We start from the raw sequence: 27,018 nt of genomic DNA on the forward strand, positions 1-27,018 counted from the left end.
GGATAAAGAGTAGGATTAGTCAGTGTTGAATAAAAAGCGTTTAAAATCCATTTCCAAGATGCAGACAGAAATGTCAAAAAATGTTACAACCATCCCCGGTCTCTCCGTACATATACACATATTCAGTGTGATTTAGCGTGACTGATTCAGTGTCGTTCAAGCTAACGATCGAGTGTGATTCAGTGCGATTCAGTGTAAATATTTCAGTGTCATTTGAGCTATTGCTTCAGTGTGATGAGGTATTAACTAATGTGACTGATTCAGTGTGACTGATTCAGTGTTGTTCAATATAATGGTTGGTTCAGTGTGATTTACAGTAAATAATTCAGTGTCATTTGATATATTGATTCAGTGTGATTTAGTGTGGCTGATTCAGTGTTGTTTAATCTAATGGTTCAATATGATTTAGTATTAATTAATGTGACTGATTCATTGGAGTTCGATTAATTGATTCAGTGTGATTCAGTGTGAGTGATTCAGTCTCATTCAATCTAATGGTCCAGTGTCATTTGATCTATTGATTCACTGTGATTTAGTGTAACAGATTCAGTGTTGTCCAATCTAATCGTTCAGTCTGATTCAGTATTAATTAATGTGATTCAGTGTAAGTCAATCTAATGAATCTTTTTCTATTTCAACAAGACCCACTAGATGGTGCTAAAAATGCAAGAAATCACACCTGCCAAATAGAATTATGCATTTTCCAGTAGTAGCAAATACAATAACTTCTAATGGGTACAAATTACATATCCAAAATATGTTTATATTTGTTACATATTTATTACAATATGGCCACATACGTTAGTTCCATATCTCTCGTTGCCAAGCCAGCACATCTCAGCATTATACTGAGTCTTATATCTGTAAAATCACTTAGTTGTCCTTAGCCCAAACGTAGTGTAAAGGAATGAAATGCTGTGCAACTTTCCTCACTTTCACTCGTATTTATAACAGTCTGTCACAACGTGAGGGTTCACAGCGAACTCGGCGGGAGGATGTGCAAGTGAGTGTAACATTAATGTCAAAAACGGTAACTGACGTTAGTCTAGCCTACTTCGTGGGTGTGCAAATATCAACAGTTCATTGGCGTTCTTAAGAACAAACCAAGCCATAGTATGATGCTTCTATACTAAGCTAAGGTCACCTACTATTTAGGGATCTAGTTTCTTACTGTCTGAAAAAAGCTTGTATGTTCTGCTGCTTGTATGTTCTGGGGGACATATAGTAAATATTTTCTACTGTATATTGCGGGGGGGACAGATTGGTATTTCCTAAACATTTGGGGGACACGACTCCCCCCAAAAGAATGCGTGGTTACGCCCATGATTCTGTATAATGTATAATGTATCGTTCATTTCAAATTCAGTTCGATTCACGATTCAGCGTATTTGATACAAAGTGATTCTCTGTGATTCAGTGCATTGACTCTCACCCCTGTCTCCGGCTCTGTCTGCTGCGGTCGTCTCTGTCTCCTGTTCGGCCTCGGGACGGTGAACGCGTTCGGGCTCCCCGGGGACTGCTGGAGCTGCGCAGTGTACCGCCATGTTTCAGACCCTAACACACACACACACACACACACACACAGACAAACAATTCATCCCATTATGGAGTTCAATCATAGTTAAAAAACAATTTCTCTTCAATCTGAAGAACTGACCTCCACACACACACACACACACACCCACACACACACACACACACACACACACAATGCTGTGCACCTGCACGGAGACTATGTTGGTCATGGCTGCGTTGGGGAAGGCCAGCCACTCAGGAACGTTCATGCTGTTGTCACTGTTGGCGCGCAGGAATGGGTGTGGATGGGGCAGAGCCAGCGTGCGACCACTCTCCCGCCTCTGGGGCGCAAACTTCGGCGACTCCAAAAACGGCACTGCAGCATACACAGGTTGGAAAATACACACACACACACACATACACACACACCTGAACTTTTAGAAAAATATCAGTCAAACTGAATGAACCATCATTTGATGATAAACCAGCTGAAGTTTGCACTCTTAGTCTGAGAACACGGTGAATTTGACATATCCACGAATTTAACTGTGTTGAACTGAAAGCTCAAAATCTTTAAAAAAAAAGTAAAAATGTTTATTTATTAAAACTTTTATTAAAACCTGTTTTTAAATAATTTAATAAAAGCTATAAATCGTTTTTTTTTTTTTAATGAGGAAATGTGAAAGGTTCAACTTATTGTTATATAATTATTGTATACATAAATTATTATCATTAGATTATAATAAATACTTATGATATTATATTACATGTTTGCTCAATGTGCCTAATAATTGAATCAGTAAATTATATTTTATAAAATACTATTTTGCTGCAATCAGAATTTCTTTTAGCCTGAACAAAGGGAAAAAAGGAAAGATGACTTGTGAAATATTAGCAACAACAATGACAAAAATAATGGCTTAGTGTTTTTACATGGCGATTAAACAGTCATTAAACTGATAATTCAATTCATTTTAAATTCTCAATATTTTTTGGTCACGTTTATTACAATTAGCTTTGGAATGTTCCGTAAAGACGAGACGAGAGGCATGAGATTCTCCCACTCACCCACGTCTGCATCCCGATGATTTTTAATGATCTCTCCAAGCTCAAAATGTCCTGACATCACAGCCACCTGGAAACACACACACACACACACACACACACACACACACACACACTCGTCACAATAGGCCAAAACAAGCAACAATAGAAAACATTACTAATCGTTATGTTGTTTTCCAAATGAGACAGAAGCACAAACCCTGGCATAACATGCACTCTTAGAATATCTAGAACCTTTAAAGGTTCTTCAGTTTTCCCTCTGGGGAACGATTCTACGTAGAACCCTACAACTGTTTCCCTTTCAGAAAGGATTCTTCTTTTGAAGGCTTAGAGCCCTTAATTATCCAATTAACGCTTAAAGAACCCCTGAAGAACCCTTTTGATTAAGAGTGTACTCTCAATAAAACTGTAAAAGCCATGTAGATGTTGTTCTGGGGGAACCTGCTAAGGTACTATTGTAGTAGAACCCTACTTCAAAGTGTTTCCCTATGAGAAAAGGGTCAACCATGTTAGAAGGCTTAAATATCCAATGAGCCCATAAACATCCCCTAAAGAACCATTGCCTTTTTTTTTTTTTTTTTTGTTCACTTTTCAAAGAATGTACACTCAAAGAAAATTTGGTTGTCCTGTTCAAGAAAGGTTCTATGTAGAACTCTAGAACAGAGTGTTCCCCCTATCAGAAAATAGAGAACCCGAAACCCTCAAGGTAGAGCCCTTAAACGCTGTTTTCTGAGAGTGTACACTCATGAAAATGTAGAACCCTTAAGGGTTCTTTTGTTTGGTCTTTAAAGTTTCTATAATATTGTTCCCAGTAAAACCATTGTAAGAACGTAAGAACCCTTAATTATCCAATCAACCTTCAAACAAACCTTGAAGAATCCTTTTTAAGGGTGTAGTCTAATAGAACCCTTAAGGTTATTACATTGAGGGAACATTCTATATAGAGTGTTTATCAATCAGAAAGGTTTCCAAGTAGAACCCTTTCACAAAGCTTAATCATTTAATGAACCCTTAGGGAACCATTCTAAGAATGTTCTAGACATCAAGAAGAAAGTAATTAGCAATAACTTGGAATTTGTACCACACACCAATGCACATACTGTATACTCTTAAAAAACAGGGTTCTCCAAGGGTTCTTTGGATAATTAAGAGTTCTTAGCGTCCCAGCAGAACCCTTGTTATAGGGTTCAATGTAGCATGTTTAAGACATTCCCCTAGACAGACAACTGAGGAAGCCTTAAAGAAACACATGTGTAGAGTCCTGTGTTTTATTTGAGATGTTCCTCGCTGGTTCCTGGTTCTCCACAGTCGCTGTCTCACCTGGAACGGCGTCTGTCCGCTGTGGTTCTTTATGTCCTTGTTTGCTCCACGGTACAGCAGGATTCGTGCGCAGCTCTCCTGTACGAAAAACATCGAACACACCGCGATTGTGAGGAAGAAAGGATGAGACTCTTCTAAAGCTAACTATTTAAACACAAATTAAATAACATGGTAAAATCAAATATCTGGAAATCAGAACCGATCTAAACTTGGGTTAGATTAGCAAAGCTAGCTAACAGTATTAGCTATGTACACTCACCCCCTTTAAGCTTTATTTTTTCCCCTAATTTTCTCTATACACATTTAATGACTCGTGTATGACAGGATAAGATGAAACTATTGCTTAAAGCTTTTCTTCCATTTTTATTTTAGGTTAGCTGTCAATGCTAAGTGCAATTTCAGTATCATTTCAGTTGTTCTGAATATTTTCTTAGTAATTTACCGGCATATCTGAGGTAAATGTTGATGTTCCTGATCTGTCTGTCTCATTTCCAGTGTCTCTCGGTCTTTATAAAGCTTACTAACTACGTGCTAGCTTGCGAAATTGTCATTAGCAGCTAGAATACAATGATGAAGATTCCTGGAAAAATCAGAGTAACTGACTTATTTACAATTATTACATTTACAAAAATATATTTACAAGATTGATTTACAGGAAAATAGAACATGAACGCTGAATACGAAGTCTAAATTTTGCATTAGCGGCTAATGCTCTGTGTATTTTTTGTTGTTCTGAATTTTTATTTGACTACTTTTCCAGCACATCTGAGGTAAATGTTGACGTTCATGATGTATGTGTCCAGTTTTCACCGTCACTGTGTCTTTATAAAGCTTAATAACTACATGCTAACTTGTGAAATCGCTAGCCTCAGTCATTAGCAGCTAGCTTATACTCATGAAGATTCCTGGAAAAATCAGAATAACTGATTTATATCCACATTTCTGAAACACATCCTGAGGAATTAAGTCCGTGAGGTAAAACTGTTGCTTTGTGGCTGTCTTTTGTCTTTAATTTAAGTTTTTAGTGTCTACAAATAACCTTGGGAAGCATTTTCTTATAAATTTACCTGCACATCTGAGGTAAATGTTGATGTTCTGGATATTTTCGTCTCATTTTTACTTTTTTATAAAACACTTAATACAGCTAAATGCCAGCTATTTAGATCGTTCCACTCCGTTGATAGCTAGCTTAAGCACGGCGTCTTTATTTCCCAGTTGCCTAGCAACGGTGTTCACACAACTTTACCCGCTTACAAACTTATACAACGGAAACATCTCAATCCTCCTCCAGATCCTGCTCACCATCTCAGGTTGGACGGACGAGCAGACGAGACTTTACCTTGTTGTATAGAGCGCAGATGTGTAAGGCGGTGTTTCCTGAGGCGTTCTGGGACGAAGAGTCAGCGCCGTAGAACAGCAGATGCTCCAGATGTTGCGAGTTTCCGTTCTGACAAGCCTGCAGAAGAAACGTGGAGGAAAAGGAGAAGAGCGAAGGGAGCGAGCGGGATGGAGAGAGCATGGTAACGAGGTGAGGAGGAGAAGAATCCAAAGCAGTAGAGAGGGAAAAGAATAAATAATTCCAGTCCGAAGGAAGGATTATGGAATAATGAGAGAGAGAGAGCGAGAGAGAGAGAGAGAGAGAGAGAGAGAGAGAGAGAGAGAGAGAGAGCGGGAGAGAAGAAGAAAAAATAATTATTATTCCAGCCAGGAGGAGTTGTGGAATAAAGAAAAAGAAAATAAAAGAGACAGAGAGAAAGAGAGAGAGAGGGACAGAGACAGTGAGAAAGAGAGGGAGTGAGAGAGAAAGACAGAGAGAATGAGAGTGAGAGACAGAGACAGGGAGAAAGAAAGCGAGAGTGAGAGAGAGGGACAGAGACAGGGAGAAAGCAAGAGAGAAGAAAAAGAAGAAATGATTCCAGAGAGAGAGAGAGGGAGTGAGAGAGAAAGAGAGTGAGATAGAGAGAGACAGAGACAGGGAGAAAGAAAGTGAGAATGTTTGAGAGAGTGAGAGAGACACACAGAGACAGGGAGAAACAAAGAGAGAGTGAGAGAGAGAGACAGAGACAGGGAGAAAGAAAGCGAGAGTGAGAGAGAGACAGGGAGAAAAAAAGAGAGAATGAGAGAGAGAGACAGGGAGAAAGAGAGAGAGAGAGAAAGAGAGAGAGAGAGAGTGGGAGAAAGCAAGAGAGAAGAAAAAGAAGAAGAAATGATTCCAGAGACAGAGAGAGAACATGAGAGAAGAAGAAAAAAAAAGAAATTATTCCATCCAGAGGAGGAGTTGTGGAATAAAGAAAAAGAAAATAAGAGAGACAGAGAGAAAGAGAGAGAGAGAGAGAGAGAGAGAGAGAGAAATTTACTTTATACTTTGTCAGAACTTTGACACATTTATTAATTAACACTGTTCTGAATGTGAGAGACAGCGTGAAGACAGAGCAGATTTGAAATAGAAATGAAAAGACACAGTTTCTTACAAACCACACACACACACACACACACACACACACACACACACACATACACACACACATTTCCTGATATCAGGACATTTTGGCAGTGTTATCTGACGTACATCTCAGCTACGTCCCAGTGTTTTAAAGAAGGCGTCAGATTATGTTTTGAATAACACACATTACTGCATAAATAAATCTTTTACAAATCTTGTAATAATATTAACAATAGTCTGAAATTTCTCAGGACCATCAGAGCAAAAATATTTATTTATTTATTTGTTTGTTTGTTTGTTTGTTTGTTTGTTTTGTTTTGCTTTAGCTACAAATAATGTCACACAAAATACAACCCTAATTCCGATAAAGTTGGGACAGTATGGAAAATGCAAAAAAAAAAAGAGTCGTTTCTTCAAAAAACGATGCAGTTGATTAGGTAAAACATCAAATATCTCGTCTTTATACTTTTTTTTCCTTTAAATAAAAGTCAAAGTACATTTACACATCCCTCCTCTTTGTTTTTATTAGCATTTTCCATACTGTCCCAACTTTTTTGGAATTGGGGTTTTGTTTGACATTTAAGCTTGTTTTTTTTTTTCATTAGTTATTTTTCGCTGTATCAAGTTTAGTTTTTCCACATATAAGCATAAAATGTGGGCTTTTCATTAGCATTTTATTAATTATTTGCAGTAGGAACCCATTTAGCTACAAATTACATACTACAGAAATGTATCTATCTATCTATCTATCTATCTATCTATTTATGTTATACAGTATGATGGTGCACCTTGTCCTCTTTCCTGTCGTTGTGTGATGATGGAGCGACTGATGGACTTGATGGATGGACGGATGGAAAAAAGAAAGAGACAGAGACAGGTTCATGCATGCAAACACTCCATGACAGACATCATGTAAAAAATGCACACACACACACACGCACACACTTTTTTATTCATCAGGTACCTGGTGTGTCTCGTCCCAGCCGTTCTCATCCCTCACTCCAATCTTGGCTCTGTGATAAAGCAGCGTCTCGCAGCAGGACGTGTCGCCCCCTGTCAGCGTGGTGTGGTACAGTGGCGTCAGGCCTCGACGGTCTTTATAGTCCAGAGACGATCCCAGAGACAGCAGAGTCTAACACACACACACACACACACACACACACACACACACATACACACAAACATTGAGTATTTGGTGTGTGTGTTGTGTATATTTGTGTGTATGACATCCATTTCTTCTGATACCGATACTGAAACCTTGAACATCAGCTGATACGATAGACATCCAAATAAAAAAAATTTCCGCAACTACACATCAAAATGTTTGTTCATAAAAAACAAACATTTAAACTGAAGCACTTCACAGTAGCACAAAAACCACTTACACTGTAAATATAATAAATATATATAACGTATGAAGTATAAATGTATTAAAATCGGTCCTAATGAAAGAAAAAGAAAAACAGTCAGGTCTCGTTTTCAGTCACATTATCAGTTCCAAAACTACATTTCTTTTCCAAATCTATTTCTAATAAATAATAATAGCCATCTTTAGTGTAAACGTCAGAGGATGGCACCGTGTTCAGGAGTGCTGAGTGTGTGACCCATGACCTATATGCAATTTTAGTCTGTTTCAACAACATATACAAAGAAATTGTTTTGCATGTTGCAGCGTAACATGAAATTAAACACGATACAGAGATCGGCATCGCAATATGTTCGGCCATCTTGGAACGGTCAAAATCAGGTGGCATTTGACTTCGACAACGACGTGTTCAGATTTATCCGCTGATTCGAAATGAAGCATTTTGCTGGTCAGGAATACCGTATAGTTGTTGGGTTTTGTTGGTGTGTTAGCGTTGGACCTCAGAGTCAACTTGTTGCACGGGAATTTATTTTACGGACGGGACGAAAGTCTGAAGTGAGTGAGACATGTTTTTAGTCTCAAGCTCAGAGCTGTATCACTGCCTGACACTCCGAGCACAGTGTGTCATGCTGAAATGTATGTTTCTTCTGTAAATATACTCAACATCTTTATGGAGGACAATATTACATCCATAAATATGACACTACACCGTGTCCCATAAGTCCAGCTTCATAAAACAGCCAAATGAAGGCTTTTATTTACAAAACCTGATGAATATGTCTACAAGTTCCTACAGAGAATTATTTGGATTCGTTCTTCCTTTATCAGATACATCACTGTCTGTAGAAATAATAAACAAAAATACTGTGAAGACTGTGAGCATTTGTTTTTATTATTTAACCTTTTGATCTTTTGTTTAAAAAAAATCACAAAAATATTCTGCTCTCATGGATATCAAACAATTTCAAACACAACACAGGTTTATCCAAAAAATATCTTTGCTAAATATAGGTCTGCAGCAATTATCGGCACCCTTTGAGTCAATACTTTGTGTTACCTCCCTTTGGCAAGATAACAGCTCTGAGTCTTCTCCTATAACGCCTGATGAGGTTGGAGAATACATGGTGAGGGATCTGAGAGCGTTCCTCCATACAGAACCTCTCCAGATCCTTCACATTTCGAGGTCCACGCTGGTGGACTCTCCTCTTCAGTTCACCCCACAGGGTTTCTATGGGGTTCAGGTCAGGGGACTGGGATGGTCATGGCAGGACCTTGATTTTGTGGTCAGTAAACCATTTTTGTGTTGATTTTGATGATGTTTTGGATCATTGTCCTGCTGGAAGATCCAACCACGGCCCATTTGAAGCTTTCTGGCAGAGGCAGTCAGGTTTTCATTTAATATCTGTTGATATTTGATAGAGTCCATGATGCCATGTATCCTAACAAAATGTCCAGGTCCTCTGGCAGAAAAACAGCCCCAAAACATTAAAGATCCACCTCCATATTTAACCGTGGACATGAGGTACTTTTCCATATGGCTACCTCTCTGTGTGCTCCAAAACCACCTCTGGTGTTTATTACCAAAAAACTCTATTCTGGTTTCATCTGACCATAGAACCCGATCCCATTTGAAGTTCCAGTAGTGTCGGCACACTGAAGACGCTCGAGTTTGTTTTTGGATGAGAGTAGAGGCTTTTTTTCTGAACCCCTTCCAAACAGCTTGTGGTGATGTAGGTGACTTCAGATTGTAGTTTTGGAGACTTTCTGACCCCAAGACACAACTAACTTTTGCAGTTCTCCAGCTGTGATCCTTGGAGATGTTTTATCCACTCGAACCGTCCTCTTCACAGTGCGTTGAGACGATATAGACACACGTCCAATTCCAGGTGGATTCATAACATTTCCAGTTGACTGGAACTTCTTAATTATTGCCCTGATGGTGGAAATGGGCATTTTCAATGCTTGTGCTATTTTCTTATAGACACTTCCCATTGTGTGAAGCTCAACAACCTTTTGCCGCACATCACAGCTATGTTCCTCGCTCTTACCCGTTGTTATGAATGACTAAGGGAATTTGGCCTATGTCTTACATCATATTTATACCCCTATATTTATTTATTTATATTTTTCCAAATTTTTTTAACAAAACGTTAAACAATAAAGACAATTTTCCACAGCTTTCTTTACTCATATTTACCAAGAGTGCCAATATTAATGGAGGGCACTGTATATACAGAATGTGTGTGTGTGTGTGTGTGTGTGTGTGTGTGTGTGTGCGTGTGTGTAGTCGGTCACCAGCAGGGCGGTGTGTGCATGAGCTCGGACGGCTTTGTGCAGAGGCGTGAGTCCATCTTTGGCCCTGAAGTCGATGTGAGCTCCGCCCATCACCAGAACCCTGATGACCTCACCGGCTCCAGGCTCACACTGTACAGCCAGCGTCAGGGGCGTCTCTGTACAACACACACACGCATACACACACACACACACTTACTTTTAGGTATTAGTGACAGCAATTCTTTTTTAGTGAATCAGTTCATTTGACTCACCAAAAAGTAGTCGACTCCTAATGGATCAATGCTTTTTTAAAGCAGTAAGAAGTGCATGGACAAACTCAGACATTTGAATGTTTTTGTGCTTCTGTGTCTCATGTGTTTCATTCAGAAGATTCATTCATCATTTCCTTCACCTATAAAAATAAGTTCATGTACACCATCTCAGCCATAACATTAAAACCAGCTGCCTAATATTGTGTAGGTCCCCCTTCTGCCTCCAAAACAGTAAAACATGGCCTCCACAAGACCTCTGAAGGTGTGCTGTGGTATCTGGCACCAAGATGTTACTAGCAGATCCTTTAAGTCCTACAAGGTCTACAAGTTGTGAGGTGGGGCCTCCACAGATCGGATTTGTTTGTCCAACACATCCCACAGATGCTGGATCGGATTGAGATCTGGGGAATTCCGAGGCCGAGTCAACACCTTGAACTCTTTGTCATGTTCCTCAAACCATTCCTGAGCAGTTTACATGCTGGGAGTTGAACTCACGACCTTCTGGTCAGAAGTCCAATGTCTTCACCAAGGCGTGTACTCGGTCTGGAACAGTGTTTAGGTAGGTGGTACGTGTCAAAGTAACATCCACATGAATTCCAGGACCCAAGGTTTCCCAGCAGAACATTGCCCAGGGCATCACACTGCCTCCACCAGCTCGTCTTCTTCCCATAGTGCATCCTGGTACCATCTCTTCCTCAGTTAAGCGACGCACACGCACCCGGCCTCCACATGATGTAAAAGCAAACCTGATTCATCAGACCAGGCCACCTTCTTCCATCGCTCCATGGTCCAGTTCTGATGCTCACATTCCCGTTGTAGGTGTTTCGGTAGTGTACAGGGGATCAGCATGGGTGCTCTGACCGGTCTGCAGCTACACAGCTCCATACACAGCAAACTGTGATGCTCTGTGTGTTCTGACTCCTTTCTATCAGAACCAGCATGAACTTTTACAGCAGTTTGTGCTGCAGTACCCCTGTGGGATCGGACCAGATGGACAAGCCTTCGCTCCCCTCAAGCATCAGTGAGTCTTGGGGGTCCATGACCCTGTCGTCGGTTCACCGGTTCTGCATACCGGGAACACCCCACAACACCTGCTGTTTTGGACCGGGTCGTCTAAACATCACAATCTGGCTCTTATCAAAGTCACTCAGATCCTTACACGTGCCCATTTTTCCTGCTTCCAACACTTCAACTTCAAAAACTGACTGTTCACTTGCTGCCTAATAAATAAATCCCACCCCGTGACAGGTGCCACGGCAACGAGATAATCAACGTTATTCACTTCACCTGTCAGTGGTTTTAATGTTATGGCTGATCGGTGTATGATTAACGTCAAAGAGCCAACTGGAAAAAAAAAACAGACTCTTTTGCAAAAATTCATTTTGCAATAATAATAATAATAATAATAATAATAATAATAATAATTAGCAGAATGGAGATTTTTTTCAGCTCTCTGCTGTCATGTTGTGGTTATACCTGGAACTGCAGTTCTCTCTCTCTCTCTTTCTGTCTCTCTCTGTCTCATACTCTCTCTTTCTTCATCTTTCTTTCTCTCTGTCTCTATCATACTCTCTCTCATACTCTCGCTCACTCTCTCTCTCTCTGTCGCTCTCTCTCTTCATCTTTCTCTCTCTCTGTCTGTCTCTTTCTGTCTCTCTCACACTCTCTCTCTTTCTCTTTCAGTCTCTCTCATACTCTCTCTTTCTTCATCTTTCTCTCACTCTCTCTCTCTCTGTCGCTCTCTCTCTCTTCATCTTTCTCTCTCTCTGTCTGTCTCTTTCTGTCTCTCTCACACTCTCTCTCTTCATCTCTCTCTCTCTCTCTCTCTCTCTCATTGGCAGGATTTGGTCTGATGTGAAACACGTCTGACAGGCTGGTGTCTAAAACAGCAGGACTGTGACAGCACCGAGAAGCAAAACCGTGAAAACAAAACCATTCGTCTCTCACTTTACTTCACACACACACACACTCTCTCTCTCTCTCTCACACACACTCTCTCTTTCTCTCTCTCTCTCTCTCTCTCTCTCTCTGCCATGTGAGGCGTCAAACACCCCTAATAATATTCCCTTCAGGCCTGAAGTAGGTGTTAATCTCTCGGAGTCTGTCCTGTCAGACTGCTGGCATGCTCACGCTCGGCATTTTGCAAGTTTAAGACGTTTAACACGAGACTCGTGATGTTTGTTTGTTTGCTTGTTTGTTTGCTTGTTTTTTTGTTATCGATTCCTGGAGTTGATTCTTCTGACAGAACTACGAGCACCGTTTGGAGTTATATGGAGCTACGAAGCTAATGTAGATCATGAGTAACAGAAATCTATCTTCAGGGTTCTCTATTTATTTCGAATGATGAATGATGTGAGAGTGCTAGAGATCACAGTCCCTGTGGTCATTATTTATTTAAGTTATTGCTCAGTTACTGTTGTCATTATCGTAGCGGCCATTTGAATTGAACGAATTTGATTCACATCCTAATAACGTAAACATCACATTAAATAAACTTCACATTGAATTTAAATGCAATTTTATAATCAACTCTGCAGTTTAACAGTGAAGGTTTGGGTTTCTGTCGCAAAGAAATCTCTAATGACTCAAATAAATAAATAAATAAATAAATAAATAAATAAATCCATATTTATGTGCTTTATGTTCTAAATATTTAAATAGCTAATTATTTGCATAAGCAAATCTACACTGTGATCAGAATGGGGTTCATGATTTTATTTGTTTGTTTGTTTGTTTGTTTATACACTTAAAGTGTTTGTTTTTTAATGTCACTGCAGACCCCTTCATCTACTCACAGGACAAAATCCTCATGCACTCTTTTCAAGATATCATTAATCCCAGAACATTTTATATCATTCATTAATAAATATATCTTTTGAAAACGATACAAAGTTGAATAGAAAACAGAATATTCCAGCACAAAGTGAAACCTTATTACCTACCAATCACATCATTATAGCTTCCACCTTGGGCGGGGCCTAAAGGGGGCGGAGTCATACGATTAGTGTTAAACATGTTTTCATTGTTTGGGGTAAAGAAGGAAATTGTGTACGTTTGTTGTTGTTGTTGTTGGTTTGATGAAATGGGGTTTACTGCGCCTTTATAAAGACTAAACTGCTCGAACATCACAGAGTTTCTAACCAGATCAACACCAAAAAGCTTGTTTGTCTTAAATATACATATACACTAAACCACAGTTAGCGTCCAACAAATAAAATGTCTCTTTAAGGTTTTATCTCTATCAACAGGACTAAAGAACATCCACTAGATGGAGCCAAACACATTAAAACGTCAAAAATCACAACAATCATCATGACTACATCAAAGCACACAATAGTGATCTGTACAAAAGTCCTAAAAAACAAAAAAACACAAATAACATAACACGTTTAAACAGCACGTTTCAAATAATAAATTTTTTTTTAAAAAACAAGCAAAAAACATTCATCTGAGATGTTCGAGGATTTTCAAACCGTATCGCAGTGAACCAAAAAGCTAAATATTACATCAAATATTTATTAATTATACTTCATACAGCTTTTGCTGCTCATTATACTGCTTTTTTTTTTTTTTTTTTTAAAGAAAACTGTACATTATTTTTTGTGAAAACTTCTACAGAAGTGTGCAGAAGTCTTAGGCACATCCACAGAAAAGCTGTAGAGCAAAGATGCCTTCAGAAATACTGAAATGAAATACTATAAAGAGCAGTAAGCAGTAATAAATGAAATAAAGTCAGTATTCAGTGTGACGGCGCTTTACTGAAGGTCTGCAGAACCAGCCGTGGGTTCTTCTGGAGACTTTGGCTGCCGCTTCTTATTTTTGCAGCGAAACCCAGCAGCCTTCGTTATGTTTTATGTCTGAAAACATGTTTTTGTACTGACGTCATGAAATAAAAACCCATAACAAGGTTTGTACTAAAATATACAGCACTGTACGTGTGTAGAATTCTTCTTTTTTTCATGATTTTGTTTTCTCATTTGTAAATAGTTACTTATTTAGTGATGTTAAGTGGGAATGAAGTGACTCAGGCTGTTTGTTTGTTTGTTTGTTTATCCATCCATCCATTTATTCCACCTCTTATCCTACACAGGGTCACGGGGAGCCTAAATCCTCTCCCAGGGGACAATCGCACACACAATCACAAACTACGGACAATTTGGACATGCCAATCAGCCTACAACACATGTTGTAACTGGAGTACCTGGAGAAAACCCTTGAAGCATGGGGAGAACACGCAAATCCCCCCCCCAGGGTGGAAGCAGGAATCAAACCCCCAACCTGGAGGTGCGAGGCAAACAAGCTAACCACTAAGCCATTGTGCCCCTTATTTGTTTGTTTGCTCGTTTGTTTATATTATTATTATTATTATTATTATTATTATTATTATTATTATTATTGTGACCTTGAGAGTTTTGAGAAAAATCATATTAGTAAAGCCATGTTTAACTAGTATTTAAAAGTATTGGCACCTCTTTCTTTTCCTAGAGTTCCAAATCTAAAACTTTATATTGGATTAATTTGCAGCGATCGTCAGTTTTGTGTCACAGACTTCCAAAATAAATGTATTTTTTCAAGCAAAACAATGCACAAAGTTTCAACTTCAACTTCAACACCGTGGGGCTTCGTATTATGGCGCACACATTTCCAAAATAGTGGAAGCATCTGAGATTTTATACGCGGTACGACTGTCTTTAATTTCATGAGTTTTTTTTTTTTAATGAAACAAACTTTTCTTCTCATTTGAACTCAAACCCAAGCATATACCTTTATTAGAACAACTTTTTTATTGTTTATCTTCACGCCCAGTTCGCAAAAGTACACAAGAACACAAATTTCTAGTGTATGGTTTATTTACTAGACTGTAGATTACAGTGGTTTTGTTAAAGAAGGTGACCTCTGACCTCCTGTATCGGTGTCATGATAGTTAGGGTCGACCCCTTTGTCCAGGAGCTTAGCCACTTTCTCCACGCTGCCGGACTGGACGTACTCCATGAACTTCTTGAGACTGGCCTGTAGGGGGAGACAGAGACGACACGGCAGCGCTGAAGAGCATGTAATTCAGTTTATTGAAGCCACACACACACACAAACAGACGCGCGCACGCACACACACACACACACACACACACACACACACACACACACACACACACACACACACAAAGATTGTAAAACTACCTAATGAGCAGTGTTGTGTAAGGGACTAAAAAAAAAAAGAATCCATTACAGAGTACTAATTACTACTTTAAAATTATAATCTGATTACATTACTGATTACTGCATGTAAAAAGTAATCAGTTTACTAATCCACAAAATGTGATTTATTTTAAAAATGCATTTTACTTGTTACTTGCGTTACTAATTTATTGTTTAAGAAAATATTGTCATTTTATTGACATCAGTCAATGTAATTAAATTACATCAATTTAAAATGTAATGCGTTACATTACTGCGTTATCAGAAAAAGTCATTAGATTACAGTAATGCGTTACTTTGTAATCCGTTATACCCGACTCTGCTAATGAGGCAATGGAGGAATTCACATATTCCATCTGGGATACATATCCAAACACACACAGACACAAACACACACACTATTCGGTCCAATTAAAGCAGAACAGCTCTCAGCGGAGTACCTTCGTGTGCAGCTTGGCGAGTTGCTTCTCATCGAGGTTGGTCTGCTTATACACTCGGGTTTTGTAGCGAAACTGAAGGAAACACAAAGAGACACAATTAGCATAAAAAAGACATGCAACACTACACACGCTACAACAACACATGTTTCTTGCATCGTCTACGGGATGTGAACAGGAAATTGATTACATTTGATCACAGGAAGTGTTAAAAAGGAAAGCCATGGCTGGCAGAATCTGAACTATGGATCTCAAGAGAAATCTGAATCACAGAGCTCAGGCATAATCTGAATCATGTGGCTCAGGCCGAAACTCGATCTTTTAACTCGCATGAATCATGCAATTCAGATAGAAATTTAATCATGTCACTCGAATGAACAAGAATCAAATTATGTGGCAGGCAGAATCTGAATTATGTGACTCGGGCAGATTCTGAATCACTGACTCATTTGAATCACCTGATTTAGAATCTGAATTGTGTGACTTAGGAAGAACAGAATCTGAATAATGTGACTCGGGCAAAAGCTCAGTTGTGTGATTCGGACAGAACTTTAATCATGTGACTCAGCAAAGAATCTGAATCATGCGACTCAGGCAGAATCTGAACAGCCTGACTCAGGCAGAATCAGAATTGTGTGACGGGAAATATAGGAGTCATGTGATTCAAGCAGAATCTGAATCACATGACTCGTGCAGAAAGTGACTCATCTTACACATTACTGTTTCATTTTATGACTTTCTAAGCTCTCTGTTTTTATCTGAGTTTGCAAAACTGGTAATCATACCAGCAAAGCCCTGTTTAACTGAAAGCATTGGTGCCCATTTAATTTGATAGAATTACAAACATGCTCATTGCGTCACAGAAAGTTGGGTAGAAACACTGGCATAGAAAAAGGGAAAGCCACATCTTACATTCAGGCAGAAAGCAACAGTGTTGTATGTAAGAGTTACACAACACCAAACACTCTATACAAGCACGCGATCCATCAGCAGTAACAGTAGCTGAAGGAAACGTCAATAACACTGTTCACTGCCTCAGCTTGAACGGTCCGATGTGAAATCACCCGAACAAATCACTAAAATGACGGCAAAGGATTTGTCACCTCTTGTTTTTGTCAGCTAGGTAAGTGATGAAATGATGGGGTTTTTAAAAAAATTATTTTGGTTCCATACCTTAATAATAGCAGCATGAAGAACAAGGCACGTTAAGTCAGACGGGGGAAAAAAAATTACGATTTGGTGTGCCCTAGATTTTTAATTTTGTAATGTTAAAAGATGGTCAATGACAACAATGAAAAAATTTAAAGCTGCAAGCAGCATTTTCGGGGGCCAAGCACCCAGACTCACAGACGTGCTACCATTGTTGCCTAAGCAATCACAGGAAAGCAGAGCCACAGATTCAGTGTCAGATTCGTTGACCCATTACGGGCAAATCGTATGGAATATTAAAAATTATTTTAATAACTTTCCTGAGGCTTACTCTGATGATAAAATATGCCAAATCTGGTGATAATTGGACAAAATTTGTAGGAGGAGTAGCAAAAAATGCAGAAATTCTCATTAGATGTCATAAGGTGCCTGGGTTTGTCTCGACACAGGGAATCCAAGAATGTCTGGCTTATAAATTTTGGATATAATTTTGGATATGTGTGTGTGTATATATATATATATATATATATATATATATATATATATATATATATATATACACACACACACACACACACACACATACACCTTTTTATATAAACTACAGTTACCTTTTAAATTCTGATTCACATGATTGGCTTTTGGATTTTTGGATTGCAAAAATAATGTTACAACTATTATTTACAAACTACTGAATACATGTGAGAAATTTTACAATTATATTATCAGAACCTTCTAAATCCATGATCTCGACTCTGTTGCATAATATATGACATATTCTTGAATACCTTTAACGGTGTGGAGTTGAATCCGAATTGTGTGATTCAGGTAGACTCTGAATCAGTGGACTTGGGCAGGCTCTGAATTATGTGACTCTGGCTGAATCTGAATCATGTGACTGGGCTAGACTCTGAATGATGTGATTTTGGGCAGAATGTGAATCATTAGACTCAAGCAGAATCTGAATCATATAACTCAGGCAGGGTCTGAATCACGTGACTTTGGCTGAATCTGAATCATTTGACTGGGCCAGAATCTAAATCGTGTGATTTGGGCAGAATGCAAATCCTTTGCCTCAGGTGGAATCTGAATCATGTGACTCAGACAGAATTTACGATATATTTTTGAATACCTTTTAAGCAGTACCGAGTTACAATACAGAAAAATAAAGAGGTATGATTTTTATGATACTCATGGTACTACTATTATACTTTTGTGAATTATAGAAGTCACATCTTTACATTTGTCTGTCCCAAACTCGCACAGCATTGTGTTCCAGCACACACACACACTGTGTCCAAGTATTTTCAGTATTCAACAAGGACATCAGTCAGATAACATGGGTAAAAAAAGAATTCAATTCCCTCTGAGATATAAAGTGAAAGCAGTCAAATCTGTTATATTCTCTAATTTAATTTTCTCAAATAATTTAATCTAATCTAATTATTACATTTAACTCAACACAATTTGGGATCTTAGAAACAAAACCCTGGCTATTTCATGTTTTAAATCGAGCATTGAGGCTTTAGGAATTTGTCAATATCTGTTTATTTCCCAAAGTCATGACTCACCTTAATGCAGAACTGAGAAATCACCACGGCAACAAACGATCTGAGGAACCAGTGATATAATAAACCACTTACACATCATCTCAATGACACACACCACACTCTATCCCTACACCCTACAGCCTATAGCCTATACCATACACCCTACAGCTTATACCATACACCCTACACACTAAACCCTACACTCTGTACACTATACCATACACACTACACCCTATACCATACACCCTACAGCCTATACCATACACACTACACCCTATACCATACACCCTACAACCTATACCATACACCCTACACCCTACACCATACACACTACAACCTATACCATACACACTACAACCTATACCATACACCCTACACACTACACCCAACACTCTGTACACTATACCATACACACTACACCCTATACCATACACCCTACAGCCTATACCATATACCCTACACCCTACACCATACACACTACACCCTATACCATACACCCTACAGCCTATACCATACACCCTACACACTACACCCTACACTCTGTACACTATACCATACACACTACACCCTATACCATACACCCTACAGCCTATACCATACACCCTATAGCCTATACCATACACACTACAGCCTATACCATACACCCTACACCCTATACCATACACACTACACCCTATACCATACACCCTACAGCCTATACCATACACCCTACACCCTATACCCTACACACTACAGCCTATACCATACACCCTACAGCCTATACCCTACACATAACCCCTAGCCCCTACGCCTCACTCTTTCATGAATGACTTTTTATCGTGCCCAGTTTTATCTACATCCCTGTTAATTCTACCTCCAGATAAGGCACTCCTTTCTCAAAGGATTGTGGGTAATCTCGGAGTGGCCTCTCCTCCTCCAGGAATTTGGCATCATGTCCGTCAGTAGCTGGCTGGAAAAGGCCATAATTCAGGACGTCTTTCAGAGATTCAGTGAGACTACACAACACCTGCTGCTTCGCCTTCCACACCGTTGCCTCAGGGTTAAAGCGCAAACACTTCTGCAGTGGGGAGAGAGAGAGAGAGAGAGAGAGAGAGAGAGAGAGAGAGAAAGAAAAAGTGAGAGATAAAGAGGTAAACCAGTGTGGCATGGCCTGCATTTGCATACTGGAAACTGACTCTTGCATGTTATGATGCAATATGTTTTCATCACTCATTCCGGATTCCAGTGAGATTTCTGCCTCTTTTTGTAAAAAAAAAAAAAAAAAAAACACTGCAGACAATTTATAAAGACAAGATCACATTCGTATGTATAATCCACCTACAGCTGCGTGCAAAAATATGTATCCCCTTATTTCAAATGATAAAAACCAACATTTAATGAAGGTTTGAATTCACAGAATTTCATTATTGTCAGTAAAATAACAAAATTGGTCACATTAAAAAAAAAAAAAAAAAAAAAAAAAGTTTTTTTTTTTTTTTTTTTATGTGACCAATTTTGGCCAAACTCTAGTGTTAATGCAGCACACAGCCGGCTTGAGATAGACGACGGGAATGAGGGACTCTCAGGCGCTTCGTGGACGATTGACTCTCCATCAGAGATTGTGTACGGAACCGGAGCTCTACAGATCCACACCCAGCTGTGTGAGAATTTCAGGTGTGTGTGTGTGACAGCCTGAAAAAATGCCGTTACAGTTTTGTGCAAGTTTCTGACCTTCGGTTCCTGCGTGCAAGAACAGTGTTAGAGTTCAGGAAAACCTGGATTTGGGTTTGGAGGTAGCATTCATTTACAAAACAAACTGTTTCTGAATTATTATAATTTCACTTTAAAATGAATCAAATTAATAAAATGTTTGGAGAAAAAAAAACCCAAAACATTAAATTAGAACTATATAGCGTACTCGTATGTCAAAGGTTTATAATACACATTTATATTTTTCACACTTTCATAAAGGGTGCCAATAATTATGTGTTTATTTTAAGAAGTGTGTGTTTGTGCGTGAGTTGTCTGCAAGTGTACTGTATATCCGTATACTGTGTGTGTGTATGTCTGCAAGTGAATATATATATATATATATATATATACACACATATACACGCAGCATATATGCAGGTGTGTGTGTGTGTGTGTGTGTGTGTGTGTGTTTGTGTGTGTGTTTGTGTGTGTGGCCTGCGGCCGTGTATGTGCAGTGTAAAAACACATTTTATGCACAGCCAACCAGCATTGCCATGGTAACCAACTCATTAGAGAAGCAAGCTGCAGGTTGTCATGGAAACATCCCGGTCCCTAGGAGATGGAGCACTATGGTATAGTGTGTGTGTGTGTGTGTGTGTGTGTGTGTGTGTGTATGGAACTCTGTGTATACAAGTGTGTGTGTGTGCGAGTGTATGCATGTGTGTATATGCAAATTTGTATATACAATGGTGTGTGTGTGTGTGTGTGTGTGTGTGTGTGTGTACTCAAGTATGTATATACAAGTGTGTGTGTGTGTGTGTGTGTGTGTGTATGTGTGAGTAGTGATTAGGGGTGTACATTCCACTGTTCCTCATGCTCCACTTTCTAAAATTATTATAACCAACGGTGCGTAATAATCGTAATTCTGCAGAGAACTGAGATGTTCCACACAAACTCATCGCAGAACAATCTGATACACACTATTAATATTTAACATGCAAAATTACATGGCATACAACAAACAGTGATACATCCGTCATCTCTCCATCCATCATCTCTCCATTCATCATCTCTCCATTCATCATCTCTCCATTCATCATCTCTGCATTATGTCTATATGCATCATCTCTCCATCCATCATCTCTCCATTCATCTCTGCATCATGTCTATATCCATCAGCTCTCCATCCATCATCTCTCCATCCATCATCTCTCCATTCATCTCTGCATCATGTCTATATCCATCATCTCTCCATCCATCATCTCTCCATCCATCATCTCTCCATTCATCATCTCTCCATCATCATCTCTCCATCCATCTTCTCTCCATCCATCATCTCTCCATTCATCTCTGCATCATGTCTATATCCTTCATCTCTCCATCCATCATCTCTCCATCCATCATCTCTCCATTCATCTCTGCATCATGTCTATATCCATCATCTCTCCATCCATCATCTCTCCATTCATCTCTGCATCATGTCTATATCCATCATCTCTCCATCCATCATCTCTCCATCCATCATCTCTCCATTCATCTCTGCATCATGTCTATATCCATCATCTCTCCATCCATTATCTCTCCATCCATCAGCTCTCCACTCATGTCTATATCCATCATCTCTCCATCCATTATCTCTCCATTCATCTCTGCATCATGTCTATATCCATCATCTCTCCATCCATCATTTCTCCATCCATCATCTCTCCATCTATAATTTCTCCATTCATGTCTATATCCATCATCGCTCCATCCATTATCTGTCCACTCATGTCTGTATCCATAATTACTCCAACCATCATCTCTCCATCCATTATCTCCCCATCCATAATCTCTCCATTCATGTCTATATCCATAATTACTCCAACCTTCATCTCTCCATCCATCAACTCTCCATTCATCATCTCTCCATCCATCATCTCTCCATCCATAATCTCTCCATTCATGTCTATATCCATCATTTCTCCATCCCTCATCTCTCCATCCATCAACTCTCCATCCATCATCTCTTTGTCCATCATCTCTCCATTCATGTCTACATCCATCATTTCTCCATTCATGTCTATATCCATCATTTCTCCATCCATCATCTCTCTGTCCATCAACTCTCCGTCCATCATCTCTCCATTCATGTCTATATCCATTGTGGCAACAGGCCGATGGCCGACGCACAAGAGACAAAGATCGCTCCTCTCGCAACTGCCGGTGTGGTGCTGAAGAGACAGCTCCGCTTCAGCACCACCAATGTTTTGGACAGCCGGAGAGCGCGTGGTGGCGGGAAAGATTCCACCATCCAGCAGCCGAGGGGAGAGTATAAAAGGGGCGATACTCCGCTCGCAAGGGAGAGAAGGCTCTCGAGGTGTATGCGCTAACCTCTGCTGTGTGTTTTCCAGGCAAGCCAGATGCGAGCAAGACTCCGCCCCCTGGCTGCACCCGCGGCTTTCCCTGACAGCAGAATGGGATCCCCGCTACTTGGGAAACCCCCAGCACGCCCTCGGCAACCCGCGGCGACTAAACACTTCACCTCACACCCCCACGTCTACACACACCCTCTCATGAACTATTTTGAATAAAGATTTCTCACCGAGTGACACCGAAACAGCCTCCTGTGTGTCTGTGCTCTGTCCCCCGCTGGCTAGATTCCCTACACCAGCATTTCTCCATCCATCATCTCTCCACTCACGTCTATATCCATCATTACTCAATCCATCATCTCTCCATCCATCATCTCTCAACCCATCATCTCTCCACTCATGTTTATATACATAATTACTCCAGCCATCATCTCTCCATCCTTCAGTTCTCCATCCATCATCTCTCCACTCACGTCTATATCCATCATTACTCAATCCATCATCTCTCCATCCATCATCTCTCAACCCATCATCTCTCCACTCATGTTTATATACATAATTACTCCAGCCATCATCTCTCCATCCTTCAGTTCTCCATCCATCATCTCTCCACTCATGTCTATATCCATCATTACTCAATCCATCATCTCTCCATCCATCATCTCTCTATCCATTCATGTCTACATCCATCATTTCTCCATCCATCATCGCTCCATCCAGTCATATCTATATCCATCATTTCGCCATCCATCTCTTCATCCATTATCTCTCAATCATCATCTCTCCACTCATATTTATATCCATCATTACTCCAAACATAATCTCTCCATCCTGCATTTCTCCATCCACCCATCATCTCTCCATCCATCATTTCTCCATTCATCATCTTTACATCCATTGCCTCTCTGTCAATCTATTCATCCATCCATCCATCCATCTTCCAATTAATTTCCCCATCACCTATATTTTCATTTTTCATCTGTCCATCTGCCCAACCTCCATCCATCATCTCTCCATCCTTTTCCCATTCATTGTCTCCATCTATCCATCTTTGCATCCATCCCCTTATCTCTTAACCCTCTCTCCATCCATCCATTCCATTTTTCAAATATCCAACATTTTCCCACCCATCCATCTCTCCATCAATCTTTCAACTGTCCATCATCTTTCCATCCATCCATCCACGTTTTCATCTATTACCCAATTCATTTCATTCCATCTCTATTCATTTATTCATCCTTCTCTCTTACACTTTGAGTCCATCTCCCCATTCACCTTTTTTCTCTAGCCTTACACCTATCCATTCATCTGTCACTCTAAGCCGCCCACCATCTTCAACCACCACCCATCTTACTCAGTATCCCTCTCTCTCTCTGTCCACTCATCCTTTTTTCTTCCTGCTGTTCTTCATTTTTATCAGGGGGATTTTCTCTCTATTTTATTTCTTTCTTAAGGCCTCGTCTTGTTTTTTTTTTTACTCATTTCTCATTACACTTTATAAACATCATCTTTCTGTCCTCTCTGCCTTATGATCTCTTATTCCACCCATTCTCTCTCTCTCTCTCTCTCTCTCTCTCTCTCTCTCTCTCTCTCTCTCTCGCAGGTCTTTTTCTTCAGGACAAGTGCAGTGGGATTTAGAAAGTGTTTAATGAGTTCTGCAGGGAAATAACCTTCTCTTCCCTCTTCTCCCTCTTTCTCCCTTTCTTCCCTGCTCTCTCTTCTCTGCGTCCCTCGTTGTTCTACTCTTCCTCCTTTTAGTGTGTCCACTGATCAAACATTCTTTCGCTTTTTGGCTGTTTTCGTTTAACTTCATTGTTTTCTCAGCAGCCCTTAAATGCACATTAATGCACACAGTGTATTATATTTGTTCTCCTGCTGTTGTCTCAGCACTCACTCCTCCTCCCCCTCCTCCTCCTCATTACCTCTCCATCCCAACCTACACCATTTCATCGATTTACCTAAATCGCTTCTATCTTTCTCTCTTTCCTCTTTTAGGTAGTATTTATGCTAACACAGTAATAATACCTTGTTTAACTTATATAACACTGTTCCCATCTTCACAAATTAATCCATAATAAAGCGGGTGGGGGGGGACGACGACACTATATATATATATATATATATATATATATATATATATATATATATATATATATATATATATATATATAGTTTATTTGCAAAATTATTTACAAATAAATAAATTCGACCTGAATGTAAATAAAGTATCATGTGACCTCAATATAAATACACCTGTTCCTGTTCCTGGAAGAACCCGGAGCGTGTTACCTAAACAAACAGCCTCAAGAACACAAGGAGTTCTGGAGAACTTTGGTTTGGTTATAAAAACCAAAAAAAAAAAATCCAAACTTTGAATATTAAATCCATTATTTAACAAATGGAGAGAGTACGGCACAACTGCGGCTTTTGAGGAAACTCCACACAGGATTTCATACAGCTCACCACATCGCTTTGTGTGAGTCCCAGCTATGGTTGAGTCAGTGAGTAAGTGGCTCAAGAGCGCATGAGGGGATTAGTCAGAGAACAACTTTAAAGGATCTAGTGAAAAGAAATGATGGAAAATAATTACGGAAGAAATGATGCTGCCTTGACATCTGCCCAAAAGATGCAGCTGTTCTCCAAACACGGCCATCTTTAACCTGTAAACTCGACCTAAATGTGCGGCCTACGTAGGGTACTTCACTTCAATTACAGTGCGACGATCGTGTTTATAACACTACCTCATAACGAATACCTGATCGGAGTGATTAAGGAGGCGGTACAGTGTTGTTTTCTAGCGTATCTATTTTCTCATCAGTGTTCGAGGTATGATCACATCATGAGGAGTGTGTACACGTGTACCGCGTGTGTTTGTGTGTTCGTGAAGGTGTCTTCATGAGGCCCTGGATGCTCTCCCGCAGGCTCGGCAGGTTTGCGCACCACTCGTCTCTCCCCGATCTCATTAAACTGCAATTACGCAGCAATTACAGCTGATCGAGGCCAAATGAGCTGCGATGTAGAACAGACCCGAAAGTGCCGGAATTATACACATAGAAAAATCCGACAAAAAGACTGCAAGAGAAAAGAAGAGGGTGTGTAAAAAGAGATGCTAAAATAACGGCAAGGGCGGGGAGGGGGTTGGGGGGGGGAGGTTGGGGGGAGTCTTTCCATTTCCAACACGATCATCGTTTTTCATTTCTTCATTCATTATCAGTGAGCCGAGTTTAAATGAAGTAACTAGCTGTATCTCTTTGTTTGTTTGTTTTTTGCTGTCTATTCAAATGGTTTATTTATTTATGTCGATTCTAATTGTGTTTATTATTAAGAGTCTTATTCTGAGTCGAAATTTATAGGAAAGAATATTGAGCTGTGAAGTCTTTTTACTCTGAAAAAACGAAGCAATACATTTATAAAGTATATTAAAGCTGTTTCGTTACTAAATTGGACCAGAGAACAGTAAATATCTGAATTTTACTATTCCGGATAATAATCGTATTTTATCATTGTAGTAACAAGATGCCAAGAAAACCCCTTTCGAGATAATCTATGCGAATAATCGTAAATAATCAGGGTCTTATACAGTGTCTTATACAGTATCTCTAATAATGCATGGATTAAATGATATATTTGACAAAGAAAACTGTATAATAGTGAAGTTTTCTGTAAGGAGATGTTTATTGTGTAAGATGTATGGAAGGAGTCTCCAGTGTCAGCGCGTCATAACAGTTAGGGGTAAAGCTGTAGCTTTAAGTTTTCCAACACGTTCCAGACAGAGGGGTTTACACTTTACTGTGTGATTAACTTCAAGAGAGGGAATAAAGAGAGGGAATAAAGAGAGGGAATAAAGAGAAAGAATAAAGAGAAAGAATAAAGAGAGGGAACAAAGAGAGGGAATAAAGAGAGGGAATAAAGAGAGGGAATAAAGAGAGGGAATAAAGAGAAAGAATAAAGAGAGGGAACAAAGAGAGGGAATAAAGAGAGGGAATAAAGAGAGGGAATAAAGAGAAAGAATAAAGAGAGGGAACAAAGAGAGGGAATAAAGAGAGGGAATAAAGAGAGGGAATAAAGAGAGGGAACAAAGAGAGGGAATAAAGAGAGGGAATAAAGAGAGGGAACAAAGAGAGGGAACAAAGAGAAAGAATAAAGAGAAAGAATAAAGAGAAAGAATAAAGAGAGGGAATAAAGAGAGGGAATAAAGAGAGGGAATAAAGAGAGAGAATAAAGAGAGAGGGAATAAAGAGAGAGGGAATAAAGAGAGAGAATAAAGAGAGGGAATAAAGAGAGAGAATAAAGAGAGGGAATAAAGAGAAAGAATAAAGAGAGGGAATAAAGAGAGAGAATAAAGAGAGGGAATAAAGAGAAAGAATAAAGAGAGGGAATAAAGAGAGGGAATAAAGAGAGAGAATA

General features: G+C 39.4%; 1 protein-coding gene across 1 annotated transcript in view; it reads right to left on the reverse strand.

The window, feature by feature from the left end:
• The window catches only part of shank1 (SH3 and multiple ankyrin repeat domains 1), a 72,099-nt gene that overhangs the window by 38,356 nt on the left and 6,725 nt on the right, over nucleotides 1–27,018 (reverse strand). The window contains exons 2-11 of the mRNA XM_053618602.1: nucleotides 19,440–19,643; nucleotides 15,891–15,962; nucleotides 15,157–15,265; nucleotides 10,005–10,159; nucleotides 7,308–7,475; nucleotides 5,240–5,356; nucleotides 3,901–3,978; nucleotides 2,584–2,650; nucleotides 1,722–1,891; nucleotides 1,433–1,554 (exon numbers count right to left, since the gene is read on the reverse strand). Of these exons, the coding sequence (XP_053474577.1) occupies nucleotides 1,433–1,554; nucleotides 1,722–1,891; nucleotides 2,584–2,650; nucleotides 3,901–3,978; nucleotides 5,240–5,356; nucleotides 7,308–7,475; nucleotides 10,005–10,159; nucleotides 15,157–15,265; nucleotides 15,891–15,962; nucleotides 19,440–19,643 (1,262 nt within the window). The remainder of the gene's footprint in view (nucleotides 1–1,432; nucleotides 1,555–1,721; nucleotides 1,892–2,583; nucleotides 2,651–3,900; nucleotides 3,979–5,239; nucleotides 5,357–7,307; nucleotides 7,476–10,004; nucleotides 10,160–15,156; nucleotides 15,266–15,890; nucleotides 15,963–19,439; nucleotides 19,644–27,018) is intronic.

Source organism: Ictalurus furcatus, chromosome 2, assembly GCF_023375685.1.
Source record: "Ictalurus furcatus strain D&B chromosome 2, Billie_1.0, whole genome shotgun sequence".
Taxonomy (NCBI): domain Eukaryota; kingdom Metazoa; phylum Chordata; class Actinopteri; order Siluriformes; family Ictaluridae; genus Ictalurus; species Ictalurus furcatus.